The sequence below is a fragment of the Adiantum capillus-veneris genome, chromosome 1 (genome assembly GCF_014529385.1).
Source record: "Adiantum capillus-veneris isolate H3 chromosome 1, ASM1452938v2, whole genome shotgun sequence".
Classification (NCBI taxonomy): Eukaryota; Viridiplantae; Streptophyta; class Polypodiopsida; order Polypodiales; family Pteridaceae; genus Adiantum; species Adiantum capillus-veneris.
Window position 1 is genome coordinate 140,731,153 of NC_140931.1, and position 23,404 is coordinate 140,754,556.

The 23,404-nt window shown below is 40.7% G+C and overlaps 1 protein-coding gene across 2 annotated transcripts in view; it reads left to right on the forward strand.

Moving 5' to 3' along the window:
- Positions 1–19,242: 19,242 nt before the first annotated feature.
- The window catches only part of LOC147465697 (uncharacterized), a 45,819-nt gene continuing 41,657 nt past the window's right edge, over positions 19,243–23,404 (forward strand). The window contains exon 1 of one of the 2 annotated variants that reach the window (XM_086521437.1): positions 19,243–20,109. In XM_086521437.1, coding sequence (XP_086377563.1) covers positions 19,464–20,109 — 646 coding nt within the window. In that variant the 5' untranslated portion in view covers positions 19,243–19,463. The remainder of the gene's footprint in view (positions 20,110–23,404) is intronic. The other variant, XM_086521443.1, reaches the window with a different exon arrangement.

A 23,404-nucleotide genomic window follows, 5' to 3' on the forward strand; every position in this document is an offset into this window, starting at 1 on the left:
GGTCGACCCCTCTTGAAATTTACTCTTGCTGGCACCCCATTAGACCCTGCAAAGCTTAGACAATCATAATTGATAAGCATAAGTGATAGCCTTGTGACATGTGTCCCCCTTTCCCCTTTTGTGAGAGCTTTTGGTAATTAAATAATGCAATTAAAATCTTATTCGACCCCTTTGTCTTCTGGCCAATAGGAAGTAGGCAAGCCATTGGGCTGCTGAATGCTCATTGGACCCCTTGGGAGACTGTCCAAACATCTTCTAGAGAGCTTAATTCTTATCGGCTCTTTTATCAAGTGTTTTAAAATGACTAAACTAGATTTACTCTGGCCTAGTTCTCATTGGTCCACCTCTATGGCCATCCAATAGGATTTGAGTGCACCTTGTGGGGAACTCGGCTAGGGAGCTGACATGTGTCCCCTAGTCCCTTTGTGTAAAGGGAGCCTGAGAGTGTGTGTGTGTGTGTGTGTGTGTGTGTGTGTGTGTGTTTCTCTCTCATCCCCTACTTACATGGCTCGCCCTCTCCTATGTATGAGTCTTGAAGACTTTTGTGTACACTCACCAAGCATCCAATTTCCCTAAGTTTTGACCATTGGACACAACCTTTGAATTTTGGAACCTTAGCATTTTGGAAGTCTTAATGGGCTGAACCTTAGGGTCATTAAAGCCCATTGTTGCACATTGCTCTTTTGCAGATGGGCCCCCTTTGGATCCCTACTGTGGCCGGTCTGCCAGCTTAACCAATATTCTAGCTTTTTCTTCCATGGTACTTCCCCATATTAAATGATGAATTTAACATGAGAAAATCATTTAGGAGAATTAGATATTAGTTATTATGACATTACCTCTCTTGAAACCATAGTCGTCCTCGACTATGGGGTAGAGAAGATAAAGCCTATTCATTAGTCCTTTTTCTAGCAGGTAGAGGATCCCTATCTTACCTACGACATCGTTCCAGAATGGATGACTAATCCATTTGGCACTTGAGAGCCTAAGGCTGCCGCAAGCATGTCAGTGTAGTAGTCCTATCAATCTTCCATAGTAGAGTGACAAGCTCTACTTGGTGTTTGGAAGACGTCGTCTCCACAAACTCGATTCTAAGCATGCATACTACTTAACATTTGTGCACAATAAAGAAAAAGAGAGTCTTATAAGACAAAATCTTTGTTCATTTCAAAAATTTGTACATTTGCTTACTCTAGGGAAGCATTGTAAGCATTGACAAGGTTTAGGTTATCCTTTTGTTGTATGCCTTGCTTCCATCTAGCATCTTCAAAAGGATAATTCTTAAACTTAATAAGATACCACTAGATAGTCTTACCACCTCTTAATACCTTGTCTTCATGTTGGAGAATGGACTCGGGCTGCAGCACCTCTTCTTGGTTCTTGATCTTTGGTGGGTCTTCAATAGTTGGTTCTTGAGGTGGCTCTCCTTTGTAAGGCTTTAATAGGCTCACATAGAAAGCATTGTGTATGACCCAATGATTCTGGAAGGGACCATAGTATCTTTTTGCTAACTTAGCATAGTACTTTTGGTATCCCGTAGGATTCTTAACCGTTGTGTGCCTTAATCAAGCCTTGGGAAATTTAAGCAAGAACCAATCATTTTCTTTAAAGGCTTGGGCTATTCTCTGCTAATCAGCAGCAGTCTTTTGCCTTTGTTGTGAGATAGAGATAGCATCCTTAATCTTTTGGAAAGATTCTTGTAGGTCTCGGATATACACATCTGCAGCAAAGATCTTCCCGTGTACCTTACGTAGCAGAAGACTTTTTTATCTTCCCTCAATTATCTCAAAAGGTGCTTTTCCCGTGGAGGTATGTACAGTATTATTGTAGGCATACTCCACCAAGGGTAAGTACTTCTCCCATTGGGACCTTTGATCTACTTCCGTTACGTAGGCTTTTAGTAGATCAAGAATTGTTAGGTTAGCTATTTCACTTTGGCCATTTGTTTGCGGGTGATAGGCCGAAGAGAAGTTTAGCCTTGTCCCTAAATTCTCAAAGAGACCCTTCCAAAAATTAATGGTCATTCTAGGATCTCTATCCGACACTATGGACATCGGCAAGCCATGGCACTTGAAGATTTGTGATATGAAGAGGGTTGCCATTTGATGGGCTTCGATAGTCTTTTTGACAGGTATAAAATGAGCTTGTTTGTTGAGCCTGTCTATCCATATTCCCGTATTTAGGCAATCCAAAGATAAAATCCATGGATATGCTCTCCCATGGTGAATTAGGGATTGGCAAAGGTTGGAGCAATCTAGATTGCTTCCCTCTACAAACTTCATCTTTTGACATACCGCACATTTAGAAACATAATCTTGTATGTTTGCTTTCATGGTAGGCCAATAAAAATATGTTTCAATCCCTTTTAGGGTAGACTGAATGCCTCTATGCCCCGCATAAGGAGAAGCATGAGATTCATACAGTACTTTCTCACGTAGTGAGTTAGTAACGCATAGTCTATTGCCATAGAGAAGATAACCATCTTGTAAAGTAAATGGTTCCTCTTTCTTCCCTAGTACAAGGGCTGAAATCACATTTCTAAATTTGGGATCAATAGCGTACTCATCTATCATTAAAGATAGATCATTGTGAGTTGCTATAGGAACGGCATTCACTCTCGGCCGTCTTGAGAGTGCATCGGCTACTTGATTATGCTTGCCAGCAATGTTAGCAATATGAAAATGAAATTGCAAAAGGAAATTTGCCCACCCATTTGTTTGTCGGACAGCTTGGTCTAGGTCATGAAGTACTTAAGGCTTTGATTATCTGTCCGCAAAATGAAAGGAGTCCCCAATAAATAGTGCTTCCACGAGTCTAAGGCATGCATAACTGCGAGGAGTTCCTTTTCATATATACCTAGAGCTTGCTCAACAGGGTTGAGCCTTCGACTTTCATAGGCTATGGCGTACCCTTCTTGTAGCAAGAGAGCTCCAAGGCAATCACCACAAGCGTCACATTGGACCTCAAATGGCTTTGAGAGATCTGGCAATGCAAGCATAGGTTGAGAGATAAGATTTTCTTTAAGCTTTTTGAAAGCATTGTTCTCCTTGGTAGACATGTATACTTAACGTTTTTCTTTGTTAGGTCATGTAATGGTCCCGCAATTTGTGAGAACTTTTCTATGAAGCATCTATAGTATGCACCCATACCTATAAAGCTTCTTAGTTCATGAAGATTCCTTGGATCAGGCCATCCTTTTATTACCTCTAGCTCTAATGGATCCATTTGGATGCCATCTTGAGAGATAATTGACCTAAATACTGAATCTCTTGTAAGGAAATTCACTTTTCTTTCAATTAACATAAAGTTTATTCTCTCTTAAGACTTGAAATATTACCTGGAGGTGCTGCTTGTGTTCCTCTCGTGAATTAGAGTAGATGATAATATCATCAAAGAACACTCCAGTAAAGGTTCGATGAGGCCTGAATAGCTTCTCCATCAAGCGGTTGAATGTGGCTGGTGAATTGGTCAAGCCAAAAGGCATGACAATGTATTAATAAAGACCAAATGTAGTGCAAAATGTGGTCTTTACAATGTCTTATCAACTATCCTTATTTGATGGTAGCCACTTTTTAGGTCAATCCTATTGAAGTATGTCAACCCTTGTAGCTTATCAAATAGGTCTTCTACCTGTGGAACGGGAAACCTATTTTGTTAGGAAATAAGACGTAGCTAAATAGATAATTGAGTAGATTACTTAATGGAGAGAGACAGATTTTACATACACGAGAATATAGAGTAGAGAGAGAGAGAGAGAGTACACACGATATACGCGGTTCACCCAATGTGGGCTACGTCCACGGGAAAGCAGCCACTCAATGGCTTTAGTACTTCAAAACAAGAAGTAGTTTACAAAGGGATTATACCCTTAATGGAGCTCCCGCCTTGCTTCACTCTCACCACCTCACACTCACCTTGTTGCATCAACTACACACTATCAAATGTGTGTAGAAATGGCCTCCTTTTATAGGCCAAAAGGGCTGTCCTCTCTTATGAGAGGCAGCCATGTGTAGCCGCCCTTGTGTGAATAAGTCCAAATCGGACCCTCCAATCCGCCCATGTGTGGCCGCCCTTGTGTAGACAAATCCGCTTTTGAATTCGACCACCGACCATTGAATTCGGCCACCGGTCATTGACTTCTGACCACCGGCCAAACGATCGGTCGTTTTTCAACCACTTTTCGGCCGCCGTCCGGCCATAATATTCCGGCGAGGAAAAAAAAGTCTCGGAGGCGGAAAAGTTGCCCCTGATTTTTGGCCGTGAAAATTTTGGTTTCCGACGAGTGATTTTTCTTCACGCACGATGGCTTCTCCTCATAATGGGGGCCTTACAAATGTGCGTTTTTACCACATAAAATTACAAGGGGTAAATCAGGCTCCATACTTAACAATCTCCCACTTAGAGACTGATCTCCAAACCAAATCTGTGACTGCTTTCCTTCCTGGCTTCTTATCCTTGAATGCCGATTGAAGATGAGCAAAAGCTCAACTTCTCCTTGTTGACCACCTTTGTAAACATGTCTGCAGGATTTTCACTTGTATGCACCTTTCCTAGCTTTAGCTGTCCCTCTTCCAAAAGAGTGCGTATGAAGTGATATCTCACCTCAATGTGCTTTTTCCTTGAATGAAAGGCTGAGTTCTTCGCAAGATGGATAGCGCTTTGGCTATCACTGTACAAGACACAATTGTTTTGTTTAAATCCAAGCTCTTCTAAGAATCTGTGAAGCCACAGAATTTCTTTGCTTGCTTCCGTCATTGCTACATACTCTGCTTCCGTGGTAGAAAGTGAGACCACTTTCTGCAGCTTTGAAGCCCAGCTTATTGCTGTGCCTCCAACCGTGAAGACATAGCCAGTAGTGCTCCTTCGAGTATCTTTGTCACCTGCCATATCTGCATCAGCATACCCTTCTAGAAAAATATCAGTTCCTCCAAAATACAGATTGTTGTCCCTTTTAGATACCTAAGTATCCATTTCACAGCTTGCCAATGCTCTTTACCTGGGTTGTCCATGAACCTACTCACAACTCCCACTACATGTGCAATGTCTGGCCTTGTCCAGACCATAGCATACATTAGAGAACCTACCGCTGCAGCATATGGAACTTTAGACATATAGGCTATCTCCTCTTGTGTCTTTGGACACATATCCTTCGTTAGTTTAAAGTGACCAGCCAAAGGTGTAGAAACTGGTTTTGCATTTTGCATTGCAAACCTTTCTAGTACCTTCTTGATGTAATCTTCTTGAGATAGCTTTATTGTCTTCTTCACCCTGTCCCTTGATATTTTCATACCAAGTATCCTCTTTGCAGCACCTAAATCTTTCATTGAAAAAGATTTAGATGGCTCCTCTTTTAGGTCTTTGATGTCCTGCATGCTAGCACTTGCAATCAACATGTCATCAACATACAACATTAGGAAGATGAATTTCCCATCTCCCAAATTCTTCGTGTAGACGCAGTGATCCGAGTTGCATCTTGTGAATCCATGATCCAACATCCATCGATCAAACTTCAAGTACCATTGTCTTTATGCTTGCTTTAAACCATACAAGCTCTTCTTTAATCTGTAAACCATTTTCTCCCTACCTTTTACTTCATACCCCTTTGGTTGAAGCATGTAGATTTCCTCCTCTAAGTCACCGTGAGGGAATGCCGTATTTACATCCATTTGCTCGAGATTTAGATCATGAGCAGCCACAAGGCTTAAGACAAGCCTAATTGAGTTCATTTTTACAACAGGAGAAAATATTTCATTGAAGTCAATACCTTTCTTTTGAGAAAACCCTTTTACCACAAGCCTAGACTTGTACCTTTTCTTCCCACCTTCTTCTTCCTTCAGCTTGTACACCCATTTGTTTTGAAGTGCCCGCTTACCTTTAGGCAACTCAACCAATTCCCATGTTTGGTTGCGATGTAGTGAGTCCATCTCCACTTGCATTCTCTTCGTCCATTCTTCTTTTGATTCATGTTGCATAGCTTCTTCGTATGATTCTGGCTCTCCAAAATCTGAGATCAAGAGATGGTTGAAGGAAGGAACAAACCTTTCTGGAGGTCTACTTGCTCTTGTAGATCTTCGGGGAATAGGTTGAGGCTCCTCATTTGGTTGACATTGTTGCACATTGTCACCGTTTGCAGTCCTTGAGTCTTCACCATCCTCAAGCTCCATGTACTCATCACCTGTTTCTTTTGTTTGTTTTCTTTCCAAGTAATCTTTGTACATATTTTGTTCGTTAAAATTACATCCCTACTCCTTTAGATTTTACCATCTTCAGGATTCCATAGGAGATACCCAAAGTCACCTTCTCCATAGCCAATGAAGAAACACTTTTTGGACTTTGCATCTAGCTTTGATCTTAGGCTTCTATCTATGTGCATGAAAGCCTCACACCCAAACACTTTGAGAAATGCATAATTCACCGGTTTACCTGTCCATGCCTCTTCTGGAACTCCCCCATCCAATGCCGTTGAGGGTGACCGATTGATTAAGTACACAGACGTACTTACAGCTTCCGTCCAAAGCTCAAGCGGTAGGCCTGCATGTAGCCGCATGCTTCGTGCTCGCTCCATGATTGTCCTGTTCATCCTTTCCGAAATCCCATTTTGTTGAGGTGTCCTTGGGGTTGTCCTTTGCCTCTGAATGCCATTGCTAGCACAAAAGCTTTCAAAAGCTTGGCTGCAATATTCGCCTCCATTGTCGGATCTGAGGCATTTAACCTTGGTACCTGTTTCATTCTCCACAAAGGCTTTCCACCTTTGAAATATGGAAAATACATCGGACTTATTCTTCATGACATAAACCCATGTTTTCTAGTCGCATCATCTATGAATGTTACATAGTACAATGAGCCACCAAGTGATGGTGTACTTGCAGAACCCCAAACATCAGAACGAACCAACTCAAGTTTTTTATTTTTTCTTTTATTTCTTGATTTTTGAAAATTTACCCTCTTTTGTTTACCATAAACACAATCTTCACAAAATTCTAAGTCCACTTCTTTCAAACCTGGTAGAAGCTTCTTTGTTTGAAGGATTTGCATTCCTTTGGCACTCATATGCCCAAGTCGGTAGTGCCACCTCACAAGCTTCATCATCTCCCAAGTATACATACCCAAAATTACCTTTGGTGTAGTCTTGGAAATGTTGCTTGTGTGGTGTCGCATGGAATGAAGCCCCGAATCTACTATCCAGGAATTAGACACATTGTCTAATGAGAGAATTAGAGCATCTTGCTCTACTTTACCTGCCACATTGGCCTCCGATGTTGGCTTGTTGTTTTGAGACTCTGTCTCCTTCTTCTTCTTCTTGGACCAGCAATCCTTCTTGACGTGGCCCTTCTTGCCGCAGTTCCAACATTCAAGAACTGACTTTGTGAGTGACTTGCTTCGTCTTGAGCGATCACGACCCTTTTGGTTTTTGAACCTCTCCTTAGGCCTTCCTCTTGTTTCCACTGACAATGCAACACTTGATGATTCTCTTGTGCTTCACCTTCATATTTCCTCACTAAGGAGAATACCACAACATCATCAAACTTAAGAGTATTTGTGCCAGAAATAGAATTACTTACAGCCATCACAAGGCTGTCCCAACTATCCGGTAGAGATGATCGTATAAGGAGAGCTCGCACTTCATCATCGAAATTGATTTTCACAAATCGAAGTTGACTTATGTTTGTGTTAAAGTCATTTAGGTATTCTGCAACTGAACCATTCTCTGTCATCTTTAGATTGAACAAGCGCTTCATAAGAAATACCTTATTGGATGCCGATGGTTTCTCGTAGAAGTCGTCAAGTGACTTCATCAAGTCCTCCGTGGTCTTCATCTCCAAAACATTGAAGGCCACCGTTGACGCTAAGCTTAACCGGATTGTTCCCAGTGCCTTTCGATCAAGGACAATCCATGCTTCATTTGCCATCGTTGCGGGCTTCTTTGCAAGACCGCCTAGTGGCAGATAGAGGTCCTTCTGGTAGAGATAGTGTTCAATCTGCATCTTCCAATGTTGGTAGTTTTTTCCATTGAACTTATCAATCTTGAGCTTCCCTTCCTCCGCCATCACTCCCACTCAATTCAAGGAATCCTTTCCTTGAGATAACTTAGCTACGAGCAAACCTTGCTCTGATACCAGTTGTTAGGAAATAAGACGTAGCTAAATAGATAATTGAGTAGATTACTTAATGGAGAGAGACAGATTTACATACACGAGATTATAGAGTAGAGAGAGAGAGAGAGAGTACACACGATATACGCGGTTCACCCAATGTGGGCTACGTCCACGGGAAAGCAGCCACTCAATGGCTTTAGTACTTCAAAACAAGAAGTAGTTTACAAAGGGATTATACCCTTAATGGAGCTCCCGCCTTGCTTCACTCTCACCACCTCACACTCACCTTGTTGCATCAACTACACACTATCAAATGTGTGTAGAAATGGCCTCCTCTTATAGGCCAAAAGGGTTGTCCTCTCTTATGAGAGGCAGCCATGTGTAGCCGCCCTTGTGTGAATAAGTCCAAATCGGACCCTCCAATCCGCCCATGTGTGGCCACCCTTGTGTAGACAAATCCGCTTTTGAATTCGACCACCGGCCATTGAATTCAGCCACCGGCCACCGGCCATTGACTTCCGACCACCGGCCACCGGCCAAACGATCGGTCGTTTTCCGACCACTTTCCGGCCGCCGTCCGGCCATAATATTCCGGCGAAAAGGAATATTCTGGTGAGGGAAAAAAAAAAGTCTCAGAGGCGGAAAAGTTGCCCCTGATTTTTGGCCGTGAAAATTTTGGTTTCCGACGAGTGATTTTCCTTCATGCACGATGGCTTCTCCTCATAATGGGGGCCTTACAAATGTGCGTTTTTACCACATAAAATTACAAGGGGTAAATCAGGCTCCATACTTAACATATTTTTGATAGTGATCCTATTTAGTGCTCTATAGTCGACATACATTCAGTATGTGCCGTCCTTATTTTGCACTAATAACACGGGTGAGCAAAATGGAGATGAGCTAGGCCTAACCATGCCCTTCTCAACTAATTTATGCACTTGCCACATAATCTCCTCTTGTTGAGCTTGAGAAACTCTATAAGAAAGTTTATTAGGCGGTGAACTTCTTGGAAGAAGTTCAATTGCATGGTCATCATTGCCTCGTTTAGGAGGTAATTCACAAGGGATGTCGTCAATAAAGACATCTTAAAATCCCTTGAGAAAATTGGATAACTCTAATTCTTTGTGGTCGTTTATATTTTCTTTTGCTAATGCGTTAGATTCATTTTGAGAATCTTTAACAAAAATCATGTACATGGAAATAGAGCTCTTTACTGACTTATTGAAAGCTTGCGTATGTACAATGGGTATGGTGTTACCCAACTCCTTAGCATCTATGTACATATCTTTTTCCCTGAACCTAAACTAGATTTTCCTTTCAGGGAATTTAACATTGGCAGCCATGCGATCAAACCATGGTGCCCCTAGGATTACATCCTCGTGCTTGAGAGGAGAGATAAAGAAGTCCTCTTTGTCCACATAGCTTTGAACATGGAGCCTCAATTTCCCAATTAAGTGATTGACTGAAGCTTCTTGTCCCTTGAAAGCACCATCGGTGGGTAGGACATCTCCCATCTCATAAGCTTGGATGCCTAGCTTGGTGGCCAACTCCGTGGATATGGAATTGTGAGTAGAACCAGGGTCAAAGAGAATAAAAGCATCATGTTCTCTTACCCTTCCCCAAGCATGGCATAGAGGAGATCCTTTGTGGTGAGCTTCCTCTTCTTAGATTTTGACCAAGGTAGCTCTAGGAGGCTCATGGCGGGTGTTCTTTTGGGGGCAAGCGTGGTACGCATGCCCTTGCTCACCGCACTTTAAACAATGGTTATCCTTGCGATAACGCTCAAGCTCCTCAGGAGAGAGTTTGTTTTAGCCTTTGTAAACTCCCTTCTCCTTAGCTTTGTTGTTATTGGAATTGCCCTTAGGAGACTTTTGGACATTGTCCTTCCCCTTAGGCTCATTGGAACCTTTGTTTTCCGTGGGCTTAAGATTTCTCTTAGCCCCTGTTTGGAAATTGATTTGTGAAGCCACCATGGTATGGTGTATGACCGTAGATATGGTGTGTGGCCTTGGGGAGTTGACATACTCCGCCATATCTTCAGTTAAGCCCGCACAAAATTGTTGTTTTTGCTCTCCAAAATCCATCTTTTTGAAGACAATGGCTTTGAGATGTAAGTCCCAAAACTTGTCTACATATTTGTGAATGGATCGTAGGGAGAGAGCTTCAAGCTTCGCCATTGGGTGAGTATTGTCTTTGGCATCGGTGGCCAAAAGCTGCTTCATGATGATGGAAGCTCTTAAAGCTTTCCATGGTCATGGAGCTTCACCGTTTTCCCGTAGGCTAGACCACCATTGCCTGGCGGACTTTTGAAAATGCATAGCTACATGGTGTAGCTTGGAGGACTCCATGAAGCCCTCATCTCCAAACACCGCATCGAATTGTTGGATGAAGGCCAAGACTTTGTCAGTAGCACCAAAGGTGCCATCGTAGGTAAGGAAAGAGATGTTCTTTCCTCCCTCTTTGAACTTCTTGAGCTTGGACGACCTCTTCCACGCGACATAGGATTTCCATGGCCTCTTCTTTTTTATGGTTCAAAAGTTGCACCATCGCTTTCTTCAGAAGATGAAGAATTTGAGGAAGATGGAGAAGAGGGTGACCTCTTTCTTGCCTTTTTCTTGCCTTGGTCCTCCTTGTCTGCACCATCACTTTCTTCATAAGAGGAAGAGGATGAAGAAAATGGAGAAGAGGGTGACCTCTTTCTTGCATTTTTCTTCTCTTGTTTTTTATCATCCCTCTTTGAATTATGGTGTGGAGAAGTGTGTGATGGTCTTCTCCGTTTAGGAGGTGATGGAGAGCGTTTTGCCCGCCGTCTTCGTGGAGCTATCTCCGCCAATGTGGCAGGAGACTCACTTCTTTCTTGTTCCTTTGGTGGGGGCTCGAGTTCTCCTTTGGGAAGGAGATGCGTCATCAAGAAGTAAAATTTTGAGCCCTTCGTATGGATCCTCTTGTTCTTCCCGAATCGGAGAGAGGCCTCTTTTGGAAGTCTCACAAGGAGTCTTCCTAGGTACTCTCTCTTCATGGTGGGGAGCTTGGAGAATCCCATGAGCACGAAGCTGCCATTGCACCTCACTTTGGAGGGATGGATTGCCCATGGCTTGTTGAAGCCTAAAAACAAGGTAGTTAACAAGCATAGAGGCATCATTAGTAGCCTGCTCATTAGCAAAATCAAAGCTATCAATATTAATTTCACTCTCTTTACTATTGTCAACCATTCTAACAACGTTTAGGTGTAAAATTTTTTAGGTGTACTTTGGCACTTCAAGCCCTAGTTGCTACTCCTCTTTACACATTTAGAAAAGCAATCAAGCTATTGTGCCCCGTAGGACTCCACTATTAAGACCATAGCTCTCGACGGTGATGCCCCGTAAGGCAGACACACTGCAAGGCTGAAAAATCCCTATTCTACTCTTACTCAATTGCAATTAATAATACCAACCATTTATAGCTACTTGAGGACCTACCTGCTTGAGCAAGAAAAAAGAAACCTTGTGCTCTGATGCCAATGTAACATTTAATAGCCTAGTAACTTGTGTGTAGCAGAAAATAACATGAACATAGTGAGCATTTCATTAGAATAGATTTCTAATGAGCATAGCAAGAGTGCTTGGATGGAGAGAGCAAAAAAAAGCATAACACCTAGTTAGATAGGCATGAAAAATACTTCAAAAGAGAGAGAAATTAAGCTATTGACAACAGTTGAGGACCGGGTTTACATGGAGCCGGTCCCCCCTCCAAAAGGCTTTGTATTATAGGTTTCCCCCATCAAGGGAGACATTTCACACTACAATTCATTGTGTTCCTTCAATAACTAGCTAGTGCAATGAAGATGGAAGCTTCAAGCACTAAGCAAACACTTTAAAGCACAACATTAATTCCCTCACGGTCTCAGACCCAAGACCTCACACACCTTTTAGCATGGTGAGAGCTAGCGGGGTATGAGAGTAGATTGAGAGGAAGAAGGAGTAGTCTTACGAGAAACAAGTATATCCCCTCACATAATCACTCATAATAGCTTAGCATAGCTTAGTAATTAGCATGGTAGAGGAGATGAACATGCATTGAATCTTGGCTCTTGGTTGGATTTGCATCACAAAGCCAAAAGTTGTTGGTGTAGGCCTCCCTTCTCACAAGCTTGGAGTAGATGATGAGCTTTCCATTAAAGCTTGAGAAGGAGAGAGAGAGAGAGAGAGAGAGAGAGAGAGAGAGAGAGAGAGAGAGAGAGAGAGAGAGAGAGAGAGAGAGAGAGAGTCTTCTTGCTTCACACATGAGATTGTGTGAGTGTGTGTGTGATAATACCTTGCCAAAAACAGCCCCCTCTCTCTCTTGGTCGACCCCTCTTGCAATTTACTCTTGTTGGCACCCCATTGGACCCTGCAAAGCTTAGCCAATCATAATTGAGAAGCATAAGTGATAGCCTTGTGACATGTGTCCCCCTTTCCCCTTTTGTGAGAGCTTTAGGTAATTAAATAATGCAATCAAACTCTCATTGGACCCCTTTGTCTTCTGGCCAATAGAAAGTAGGCAAGCCATTGGGCTGCTGAATGCTCATTGGACCCCTTTGGAGACTGTCCAATAGTCTTCTAGAGAGCTTAATTCTTATTGGTTCTTTTATCAAGTGTTTTAAAATGAATTAAACTAGATTTACTCTATCCTAATTTACATTGGTCCACCTCTATGGCCATCCAATAGGATTTGAGTGCACCTTGTGGGGAACTGGGCTAGGGAGCAGACATGTGTCCCCTATTCCCTTTGTGAAAAGGGAGCCTGTGAGTGTGTGTGTGTGTGTGTGTGTTTCTCTCTCATCCCTTACTTACAGTGCTCGCCCCCTCCTATGTAGGAGTCTTGAAGACTTTTGTGTACACCTACCAAGAATCCAATTTCCCTAAGTTTTGACCATTGGACACAACCTTTGAATTTTGGAACCTCGGCATTTTGGAAGCATAAATGGGATGAACCTTTGGGTCTTTAAAGCCCATTGTTTCACATTGCTCTTTTGAAGATGGCCCCCCCCTTTGGATCCTTATTTTCCCTCCTTTGGATCCCTATTGTGGCCGGTCTGCCAACTTAACCAATATTCTATCTTTTCTCCCCTGGTACTTCCCAATATTAAATGATCAGTTTAACATGAGAAAATCATTTAGGAGAATTAGATATCAGTTATTATGAAAAAAAGCAACAAGAAGAAGACTACAAAAACAACAATAGGGGAAACCATAGACACGGAAGAAGCATATGAGCAATAATTTTTGGTCAATATTACCCGTGAGGATATTGGGCAAAGTTACTTTATTGCATAATAGAAATCTTTGTTGGCACTTTTGAGTTTTTAAAATTCATATGATGTGTCACAAATTCTAGTGGATAATAAAATTGCACAACACGTATTACAAACCTATCACACAACCAATGAATCTACCATAACTAATAAAGACAAAGTGGTTTTAGCATTTGCAATAGATATACTATAGTCTAGATTTTCCACATTCAGCTAAAGGTAAAGCATTGAACAACTAGTAGATGGCATTAGCTCCAGATAAAGAGCCATGTTTTTACAAAGAAAGAAGGCTACTCATGGTGTGGCCCTTAGCTAATTGAATTGTAAGTTGGCATGCAACTTTGCTATTGAAGCCATTAGTTTATCTTACCATTTAGAGAGTTTAATTAATATAGTGCTTGTTCAAACACAAGACAAGAATGTGAGTCTCACCATAACTGTGTATAGTATTGTGGTCTATAAGACAAAGAAAGTAGGCCAAGGGAAGCAAATTTTGACCAAGGTGGGCTATATCTAGTAGTCTCTATATTGGAGTATGTGCAATAAAAATACATTATGGCTAAGCTAGCCACTATTGCATACATGATGTAGGGAGGTAATACTAATGGGAAACCACCTAAGGAGGGTTTCAATTTAACTAAAGGGTCACTAAAATAACAACACAAAGGTCAAGAGAGCGGTTTAGAAATGTTTGCTAAAGTTTTGGTGCTAGCACATAAGCCACAGAAAGAAGTGCCTATTCTTCATCAAGAAGAAAATTTGATTAGCCCCATCAACCTTTCAGATTTTGATTTGATCAGTGTAGGACCTGGCCATATGGGACAAGAAAAACATAAAGAATTAATATTGGTCCCTAGTTTTAGATAAGATGAGTTTTTTAAGAAGATCTTAGAGTAGCTGGATGGCCATCTAATACTAAAGAGTCAAATTGTAGAAGTTTGCCTAACTTACAATGCCTTCGAAACATGGAGGATTCTCTAGTAGTAATAGGGGGACACCACCTGCGTGCAACAAAATAAACTTTTTAACCCCTACATACGGGACCCTCCTATGTAAATTCTATCCATTTGGCCTTAGAAAACCCCCCTATTGTACACTCACATGATACCATACGGTAACCCTTAGTGAACCCCGTGCTTGGAAATAATTTTAAAATGAGCTCTAATGACTTGCATGATGTAGTGATAAGGCATTTACTTGCAATGCAGGTAGCTTCAAATGCTATGTTGAATTTTTCTATGGTCATGAAGAAAATATATGAGGAGACTTTAGGCCCATCTAGCAAGGTAGAAGTACACAAGTTATTAAAAGAACTATTAGAAGTAGTGAAGGTCAATTGGATGCACATGTGGAGGCTGGTGCATCCCAATTCTAGAAAGGAAATACTTGGATGAAGTTTGCTTTCTTGGTATATGGCATGATACAACAAGAAGATCACATATAATTCCTTAATAAATTGATAGATGAGAGTAGAATAACATATTCTCAAATGGATAAAAAGACGGTGCTATGGCTTAGAGAGTCTGAAACAAAGGGACTAGACTAGTCAATTCATAAAGAGGCTCTAAGGAAATTTGGAATTGTTCCATGAACAACTACCTTTCTAATTCATCGATATAGTTAATAAGGATGGGAAGGTGTGCCTTAATTTATCAGATCTAAAGAATCTGATAAATGGTTTGAAAGACCAAATTCAACAAACACAAGGGTAGCTTAGGCACACTATTCTTACATAACTTTTGAATGAGTATATTAGGAGTAAGCAAGCTCAATTTAAGAGGGGAAATGACAATGATGGAGAGGAGAGTGCAACAAAGGAGGATTTGCTCAAGGGCTAGAGGTGCATCCATAATATGTAGGTGTATTGTGTGCTTTCAAAAGGAGGGTGTATATAAAACTTGAGTGTTACAGATTTACATCTACAAACGAGGCTTTTTAATTCAAGTTTGGAAAAAAATTGCAAGGTTGTGAAGAGAGAGGGTCATGTTATGTGAAGTCAAAACATGTGTAGAGGGGTCCTTTTAAACATATGATCGCAAGTGAGATCTAGGATTTCTTCAAAGTGCACCTTTTGACCCCAAGAATGATAATAGGTATGAACAATGTAATGATAATGATGATGGTATAAGTGTTGCGACTGATTCCAATGTTGGAGGAGCATGTCAAAGTGAAAGACTCACACACATGCCATCGATCAAGGTTGGCACTAGGGCATGTTCGAGGCAATCAACGTAAGTCTCAACATCAATCTATCACAAGACTTTACTTGATATAGAGAAGTTATGGTAAGTGAAGTATATGCAAAAAATGGTTTTTAAAGTTGTGGATCAGTTTAGACAGATACTAATGGAAGGGCAAAGCATCTCCATTGGGTAGAACTAGGACGATTTGAGTTTTTCTTAGAGTTAGATATCCCCAAAGAACATACTGACAATAGATGCAATGGCAATCTAGAAGTAAAGAAAACCATTTCTACAAGTTCTTGTCTATGTAATTAAACAAATAATTTTTGAGAGAGCTCGGTGGCCCAAAATGCACGAGCAAGTTGACACGGCAAAACAATTAGTAGGGAAGTTGAGAGGTCATTTCATGCCTATAGTGATGCATATACGGATTTGGAGCAATTTAGAATAATGTTTACTTCTATCAATAGCAGACTTTCATGCACTTTAATATTCATATTTATCATGATGACAAACGATGCTAACATTCAAAACATCCCAATTGCATTCAATTTCTTCAAAGTGCTCCATTATTGGAATATCAGAGACAAACATAGACGCAATGTTTTGATGAAGTTACTAATAATTTAATGGTGCATTGAGATTATGTTGAAGCAAGAACCACCATTGAATATAAACTGTCCTTAGTCCTAGAACCAATAGCAACACAGATCAATCAATGGCTATGGATGACAAGATCATACACGTGAAGCATTTGTTCATTTAATAAAGGTCTTAGGATAGAGAAACAAAGACATTAGTGGAGTTTATGGAGCCAATGCCAAATGCAAGCTTGCTTTTCAATGATTGCATCTACCAATGATGAGGTGCCTAGGTTTTATCCAACATTTTATCCATAATTTTCAATCCCCTGGACTATGAAATATATGTGGTATTGTTCGGAGAATTGAGGAGTTAGAGATACAAAAATGCATGCTATGGATTAGTTGGAAGTAGAATATGACTCATATCATAAGAATGTATGCTACTAAGCAGTTTGGAGATTATATCAAGATTCTTAAAGACATGTTGGATAAATGGAAGGATCAATTGGTGCTTCGAATTTTAGTTGGTAGGCATTGTATTGTAAGAAAGCATGACCCAACCTAAAGTAGAGACATTTCTTGAAATAATGGAGCTTTTCAGTGAGTAGTATCATAAGAGAAAGATACTCATCTTTGAGCATCCACAAGACAAATGTGACAACTTCTTCAAAGATCTCATCAATGTGTCTAGGGTATTCATGCATGGCACAAAAGAACATATAGCCAATAAGTCTACAAAATTTGTGGTTTATAGAGAAATATGCAATTGCGACAATTGTTGTAATAGAGGTTTATATGTGAAGAGCTTAGAAAGTCGTCATCTACGCTAGTGGTCAGCTATGATGCCCAAAATCATTAAGAGGATTATGTTTATAAAGTCGTTCATTCAAGTTGAGTAGATAGAAGAGACATGATTTTCACCTTCATTTTAGTAGATGGAACAAGTAATGCTTATGATTTTGTCAACCCTTTAGAGCTTTTTTGAGCGGCTCCGTCTCTTATTATCTAAAAAAGTTGGTCAAGGGTTGCATGCATGAGGTTCAAGCAAGAAATTAATCATTCAACAATAGATAAGGTGGATAGATTTTTAACCTAATGAGGAGAAGGATGAAGCCATGTGAATTTCCAAGAAGGTGCATGCTAAGAAATATAAGAAGAGGGAAAATCAAATTTTCATTCTAAGGACGACGTAACTAAAATTAAGAAATATAGAAAGAGTACAATTTATGTTCTCATTCTAAGGATGGCATAATTAACAAAACTAGAGGAGATTTGGTGAAACTTTCTCTTGTTGTAGTGGCTACTTTATGGTGACAAGTCCTTCCTTGTTAAAAGCACATGATGTACCAAATGCTGAGGTATCTCAATTTGCTAATTGTTACGGTAAAACAAGTAAAAATGCTAGACATGACAAACACAATAGGTTTGCCTTCTAAGATTTTGTTTTTTTAATTTAAATAAGAGAGAATTACCTACAACTTTGAAATCACAACACATACTTTTAACCCCATTGGTGGAGGCAGCTCGACTCTTAAGGTGAGTTTTCCTGGCTGGATAAGGTTGCCCAAGCCACAAGGGAAACACCCTTGAGGGCTAGAACATGTCTTCGAGCAATCAAGGGGTGTTAAACCCACCACCTTTGCATAGGCTATGAGACTTCCAACTGAGTGAGCACTCGTTGACTCCTTTTTTTTTTGATTGGTCTCTAGCTTCAAAAGATTGACCATGCATAAAGAGATTAAAGTGTCATGCATTGTATCAATTTTTCAAACATGATAACTTTTGTGGATTTTCAACACATGCTTTAGAATATTTCCATATGAATTTTGTGTTATCTCATGCTTTACACGCAATATAGCTAGGATTCTCTAGCACATTCGTGATTTAGCATAGGTATAATTTTCTTGGCCTATTTATTATGAACATAAAAACTCACCTTGGCTTGTTATATAGATTTGTAGTCTATTGGTCCTAGATTGAACTTTTCCAGCTTATGGATAGATGTCTTAAAGTTGCAACACAATCTTTTCGTGTCTCTAGCAAATGAGATGGAGTTTAGGATTTATCACTTTTTGTAGCATGCATGCAAAAAGACTTGAACATCATAAGCAATTCATGACATGTTTTCACCTGACTGCATTGAACTACCCATGTAAATCTTAACACTACTCAAGGTTGTCTCTTCACATAAGTAGTCAATAAACGTCCTTTTGGAGAACGTGAAAAAATTTGATTAGCATGCCCACATATTAAATATCGATATATTTATACATCTATTTCCCCTATAGGCAAATTGGCATGTGGCCACCTTGAGCATTGCAGGTGTTTATGGGGGAAGTAGAGGAAGGGCTTATTCATCTACAATTATGTAGAACTCTAATGTCAACTCCCCACCATACTTTATGTATGGCCTTTTTTTCTAATTATATAACATGTAAACACATGTGCACATAAATACCATTCCATACACAACTTGTTAAATACCATCCATACATAACCTTCTCAAAATACATGCCTTCAAATTATGCAAAACCTAAACGACGATTCTGTTGCCTATTTGGTCATGTCTGTCATGCAGATATTGTGTGAATTGTGTTATCTTCTTTAAGAATGCACTTTTAGTGATAATTGGGAAGGAAATTTAAGAAGCATAATACATGAGGAAATTGAAGCACAAATGTACGAAGCATGGTAGAATAAACATGAAAACTTTGCATGGCCACCCAAATACTGCTAAAATTTTTTTGTGTTAAAACTTGAAGAACTTTCATTTTGAAAATTTGCTAGGTAAGTAGGTTATTTGTGAAGGTTTTAAACTCAATTCTCCAATTTTTGTAGGATTTCCACCTTCTTCTTAAAAATTTAAAGGCAAACTTATCAAGGGTAGTTGGCCTAGCGGTAAAGGTGAGGAGCTTTAAGCACACCCATATGGTACAACCCTTGCGACATGTGGGTGTGGACGCACTCCTGCAAAATTAGCTGATGTGAAGCATCAGATTGCTATTAAAAAAAAGACATTTACAGGTAAACTTTTAAAATTTGTAATAGTGTTTTTTGTGGTTCGGGAAATTTAAAATAATTTCAAGGGAGAATGAAGTCCGGAAGTTACAGTTAAGGAAGAGGAGGGGAGAGCGGGAGGGGGAGGGGGAGGCTCCGTCGCAGGGCGAGGTTGCTAAGACTCTATTCAAAAACCAGCAAAGAGAACCTCCTCAGAGGCAAGTGCGTGACCTGTGCATGTATGTTTATGTGCGAGTGCGTGCGTGCGTGCGTGTGAGTGTGTTTGTGTGTGCGTGTGCGTGTGCGTGTGTCTGTGTGTGTTTTGCCCATGGATCAGGCCGCCCTTCCTCTTAACTTCTACTGCCGCAATGCCCGTCTCTGCTTCAAGAAGGCTACATTTGCGAAGAAATCCCAGCTCTTTCATGACGAGCTCAACCACCTGCGACAGTTCGAAACCCTCGTAGGCACTACCATCCCTGAACACCCACAGTTTGAAGACCGAAAGACAGAAAAGCAGATTGTGGAGCTCCAAATCTTCCTCTCAGATGCGCATAGAAGAGTACAAGAACTTGAAGGGGATGCAAATAGATCCCATGTACTGGGAAACCTCAAGAGCAGCCCTTCTTCTAGCAAGAGCGACAAGTCAACACCTCGATCAAAGTCCTCTGCAAAGTCCCCAAGATCAGCAGATCTAAGCAATGCTTCTGCTGTTGTGCAGGTGCCTAAATCAAGCAAAAAGTCCTTGAGAGCCTTGCCTACCATGTCTAAGAAGGCAGATTCCCTACAACAGCCAAAGCAGCAAAGCTGGGGTGTTTGGACTGCGAATTCACAGAATGTTATTCTCTCCCCTCCCTCAAAGAAGCTCTCCTCCAGCTCATACAAAAGCAGGAAACTTGCAGGTGACCTTAAGAGCCCGCCATCTAGTTCCAGCAGGGATGCTGGCTTTCTCTTGCCGATAAGGTCAAGCTCTCCAGGTCATTCTCATCTCTTGAATTGAATGCCCTTAGATTCATCACGTAATCTAGGTAAAGGTGGATAAAGTACGGCACTCTCGATATGGAAAAATCATGACATAGTGGGACCATCATACAGAACTTATCAACATGGTAGCTCACAGTAAGCATCGAACCAATTCCATAATCGGGTGGGATATGTAGTATGGCAATTGTTAAAAGTTTTCCAACCGCTTGGCAGTTCTGATGGTGATTAAGGCTTTGTTTGAATGAGTGAGGGGGGAAGGGTGTAGAATTTAGGTTTTCTGTGGCTGTTTTAATCCATATTGTTTGGATTTGGAAGATGTATGATATGGCATTGGCAAAAAGGTCTTTTCTACATGATGGAACCAAAGGTCTACATTTTTTCCCCCCAAGAAAAGGATCTTTCTATTGGTTAATAAAACTGCCCATTGGGCTACAAACTGCCCCAACAAGAGGGGACGCTACATCAAGAGACTCTCCCAATGAAAAAATGAGATATATACAATGACAACTTAATTAAGATATGGGAGGAGGAAACAACCACACAGGTGGCCAGTAGTGCCATCAGTTCCTTCAAGAAGATCGAGTAAACAAAAAGACTGGATTTCATTAATTTGGAAATGGCCGAAGCCGATACAAGTGGGACGGACTTGCCCTTCAACTTTACATCTAGTACAATTTCTCTACCCTTCTCATAAGGTGGTTGGTTCGGTGGTGTACTACCGGGAATCAAATCAATCGTGTGATCCTCAAGACGAGAAGGTGGTAACTCGCTTAGTAGGCCTTCAGAGAAACAATCAGCATGTGCGTGTAAAAATTCTTGTCGTTTCTTTTCTAAATCGAACATATTTGACCTTTGTTCATCATTCAGTTCCTTCAAGAAGATTGAGTAAACAAAAAGACTGGATTTCATTAATTTGGAAATGGCCGAATTCGATACAAGTGGGAGGGACTCGTCCTAAATACCCTTGACAATGCAACCGAAGTTTACCAATGACAGGTGTAATGACAACATCCTGTCCGGGTGCCGTTAGAACAGCCTCGGCGTGTGGTCCCATTTGCTCGGGCGTAATTCCAAGTCGAGCCACTAATTCGGATGAAATAAAGTTGGCGTTGGCTCCTCCGTCAAAGAAGATGAGGGCTTCTTGATCTCATACTTTGCCCCATGCACGACAAAGTTCATTGCTTTTATCCATTTGATTTGGGTCGGTCTCCACACAATCTGGTACAAATCTTGCTTTCGTCTTTCCTGTTCTTCCGCTTCTTTGGTATTTTCTGGCCTATCTTCTGATTGTCCACTGGGTGCCTTTTTGGGGCACCATGCGGATATATGTCCTTGTTCTCCACAGTCCAAACACTTCCTCGCTTTGAGGTACTCGGATTTCTATTCCTCTGTTAGTCGGGGACGTGTATCTTTCTTTTTCTGAAACTTCCCTTTTCTTCTGTTATCATATGTCGAATTTTGTCCGGTCCTCAGTGTCAAAAGTTGAATAGTTGGATAAGTCAGATTACCCGAATGCATAGCAAACCCTTGTCTAGCATGTCCCATCAGTTGTTGTATGGACTCGGACTTGTGTAGTAAGCAGTAATGTTACTGACTTGGGCACCCCAAGTCGAGAATCTGACACGACACACGAGAGAATCACTTAAAATACTTCACAACTTAAAATTTGATTCTACATGCCTTGGCATAGTTCTGTGCCCAGAGGTATTGGCCCCAAAATTTGGCGCCCCTTTCGACAGTTGTTTTTATATTAATGCTTGAGCAAAGTTACAACCTCTGCTCTTAGACTCTGCGTCCAAATGCTCTACAGAGTGAGGCCCCAAGGGTCTATTTATTCTTACAAGGGATGCCCCAAAAGCAGTAAACTCAAAAGCGATTTATCCCAAAAGCATCTGGTCCCAGAAACTACCCAAAAAGTAGTCAGCACAATTAGCGAAAATAGTCTGCCACGTCAGCAGCTGACAGTGCATAACGCGAAAATCTGTACGGTAGCCACATTAGCAGTTAGCGCAGATCTCGGACATCTGTACTGTCTGTCCAAGTCAACATCCGTACTGTCTCTCATCTGGGTGGTCATACCACGTCATTAGTTTGTGACATACCCCCCTCTTGAAAGAATTGTAATCGCCCCGATTACGCCTCCAAAATTAGACATAAGCCATAAACCAGTTCGGTAGACACTGACTTAAGTACCGACGCACTAGATGATCCAAATCCAGCACCTGTACAAAGACGACAATCACATCACATTCACATGACATTCATATCATATCACATAGAATCTAGGACCATGATTCTTGGAAACATATTAGCAATCGCATCTAGATCCAAACCGGACCTCACTGATGTCGGATTAACTAGTCTTTATTGCGATCATGTCCATTTCTCGAGACCGAAATGCTGCAGTTATTTCGTCAATCATTCAATCTGCACTCAAACACAATCATGTGTGAGTAATCATTTTTGAGAATTCCAATCCATCAATCAGACACTGAGTTCATACTGACCAGAGTGTTTCAAAGTCATCTTTTCGTTGTGTTGCCATCTTAGGGAACTCTTGATGCGCTCTCGACAGTTTCATTCAATCATTCATCATGATTCAAAATTCATGATTCTTATTGTTATTAAATTCATTCCGGAGCTATCATTGCTCCGAATTCATCATCCCATTTTCGATTTCACGTGTTATCTGCTGACAAATAGCACGATCTTCTATAAAACACTAGTTTCATTCGTAAATCAAAGTCATCTTTGAAAAGTCCAAAATTATTCATTCATAAATTCGCAAAGAAAAATATTACCAATTTATTCGTAATTTTCTATCTAGATATATGTCCTTGTTCCCTACATTTAAAACACTTTCCCGTTTTGAAATATTCGTCTTTTTGTTCTTCTGTCAGTCGAGATCTTGTATCTTTTTGTCGTTTGCTTCTGTTATGACTTGTTGAAGGTTCATCTGATGGATAAGTCAAGTTGTCCGAATGCATAGCAAAGCCTTGCTTAGCATGTCCCATCAATTGCTGTATGGAATCAGATTTCTGGAACAAGCCGTAGTGTCACAAAGTGATGAGTTGGCGGACAGCAGAAACCCTAAAATTCCTGCAAACCCTAATTTCGGCCAAAAACCCTAATTTTCGGAAATCGCGGAGGTTGATTTTTTTTTTTGTATAAATATTTTTTTTTTAAAAATGATGAGCGACGCGAATTTTGCTTTTTTTATAAAAAAAGAGAAAAGACTCTCTAAGAGAGAGAGAGAGAACTGATGCTTTTTATTTTAAAAGCTTTTGG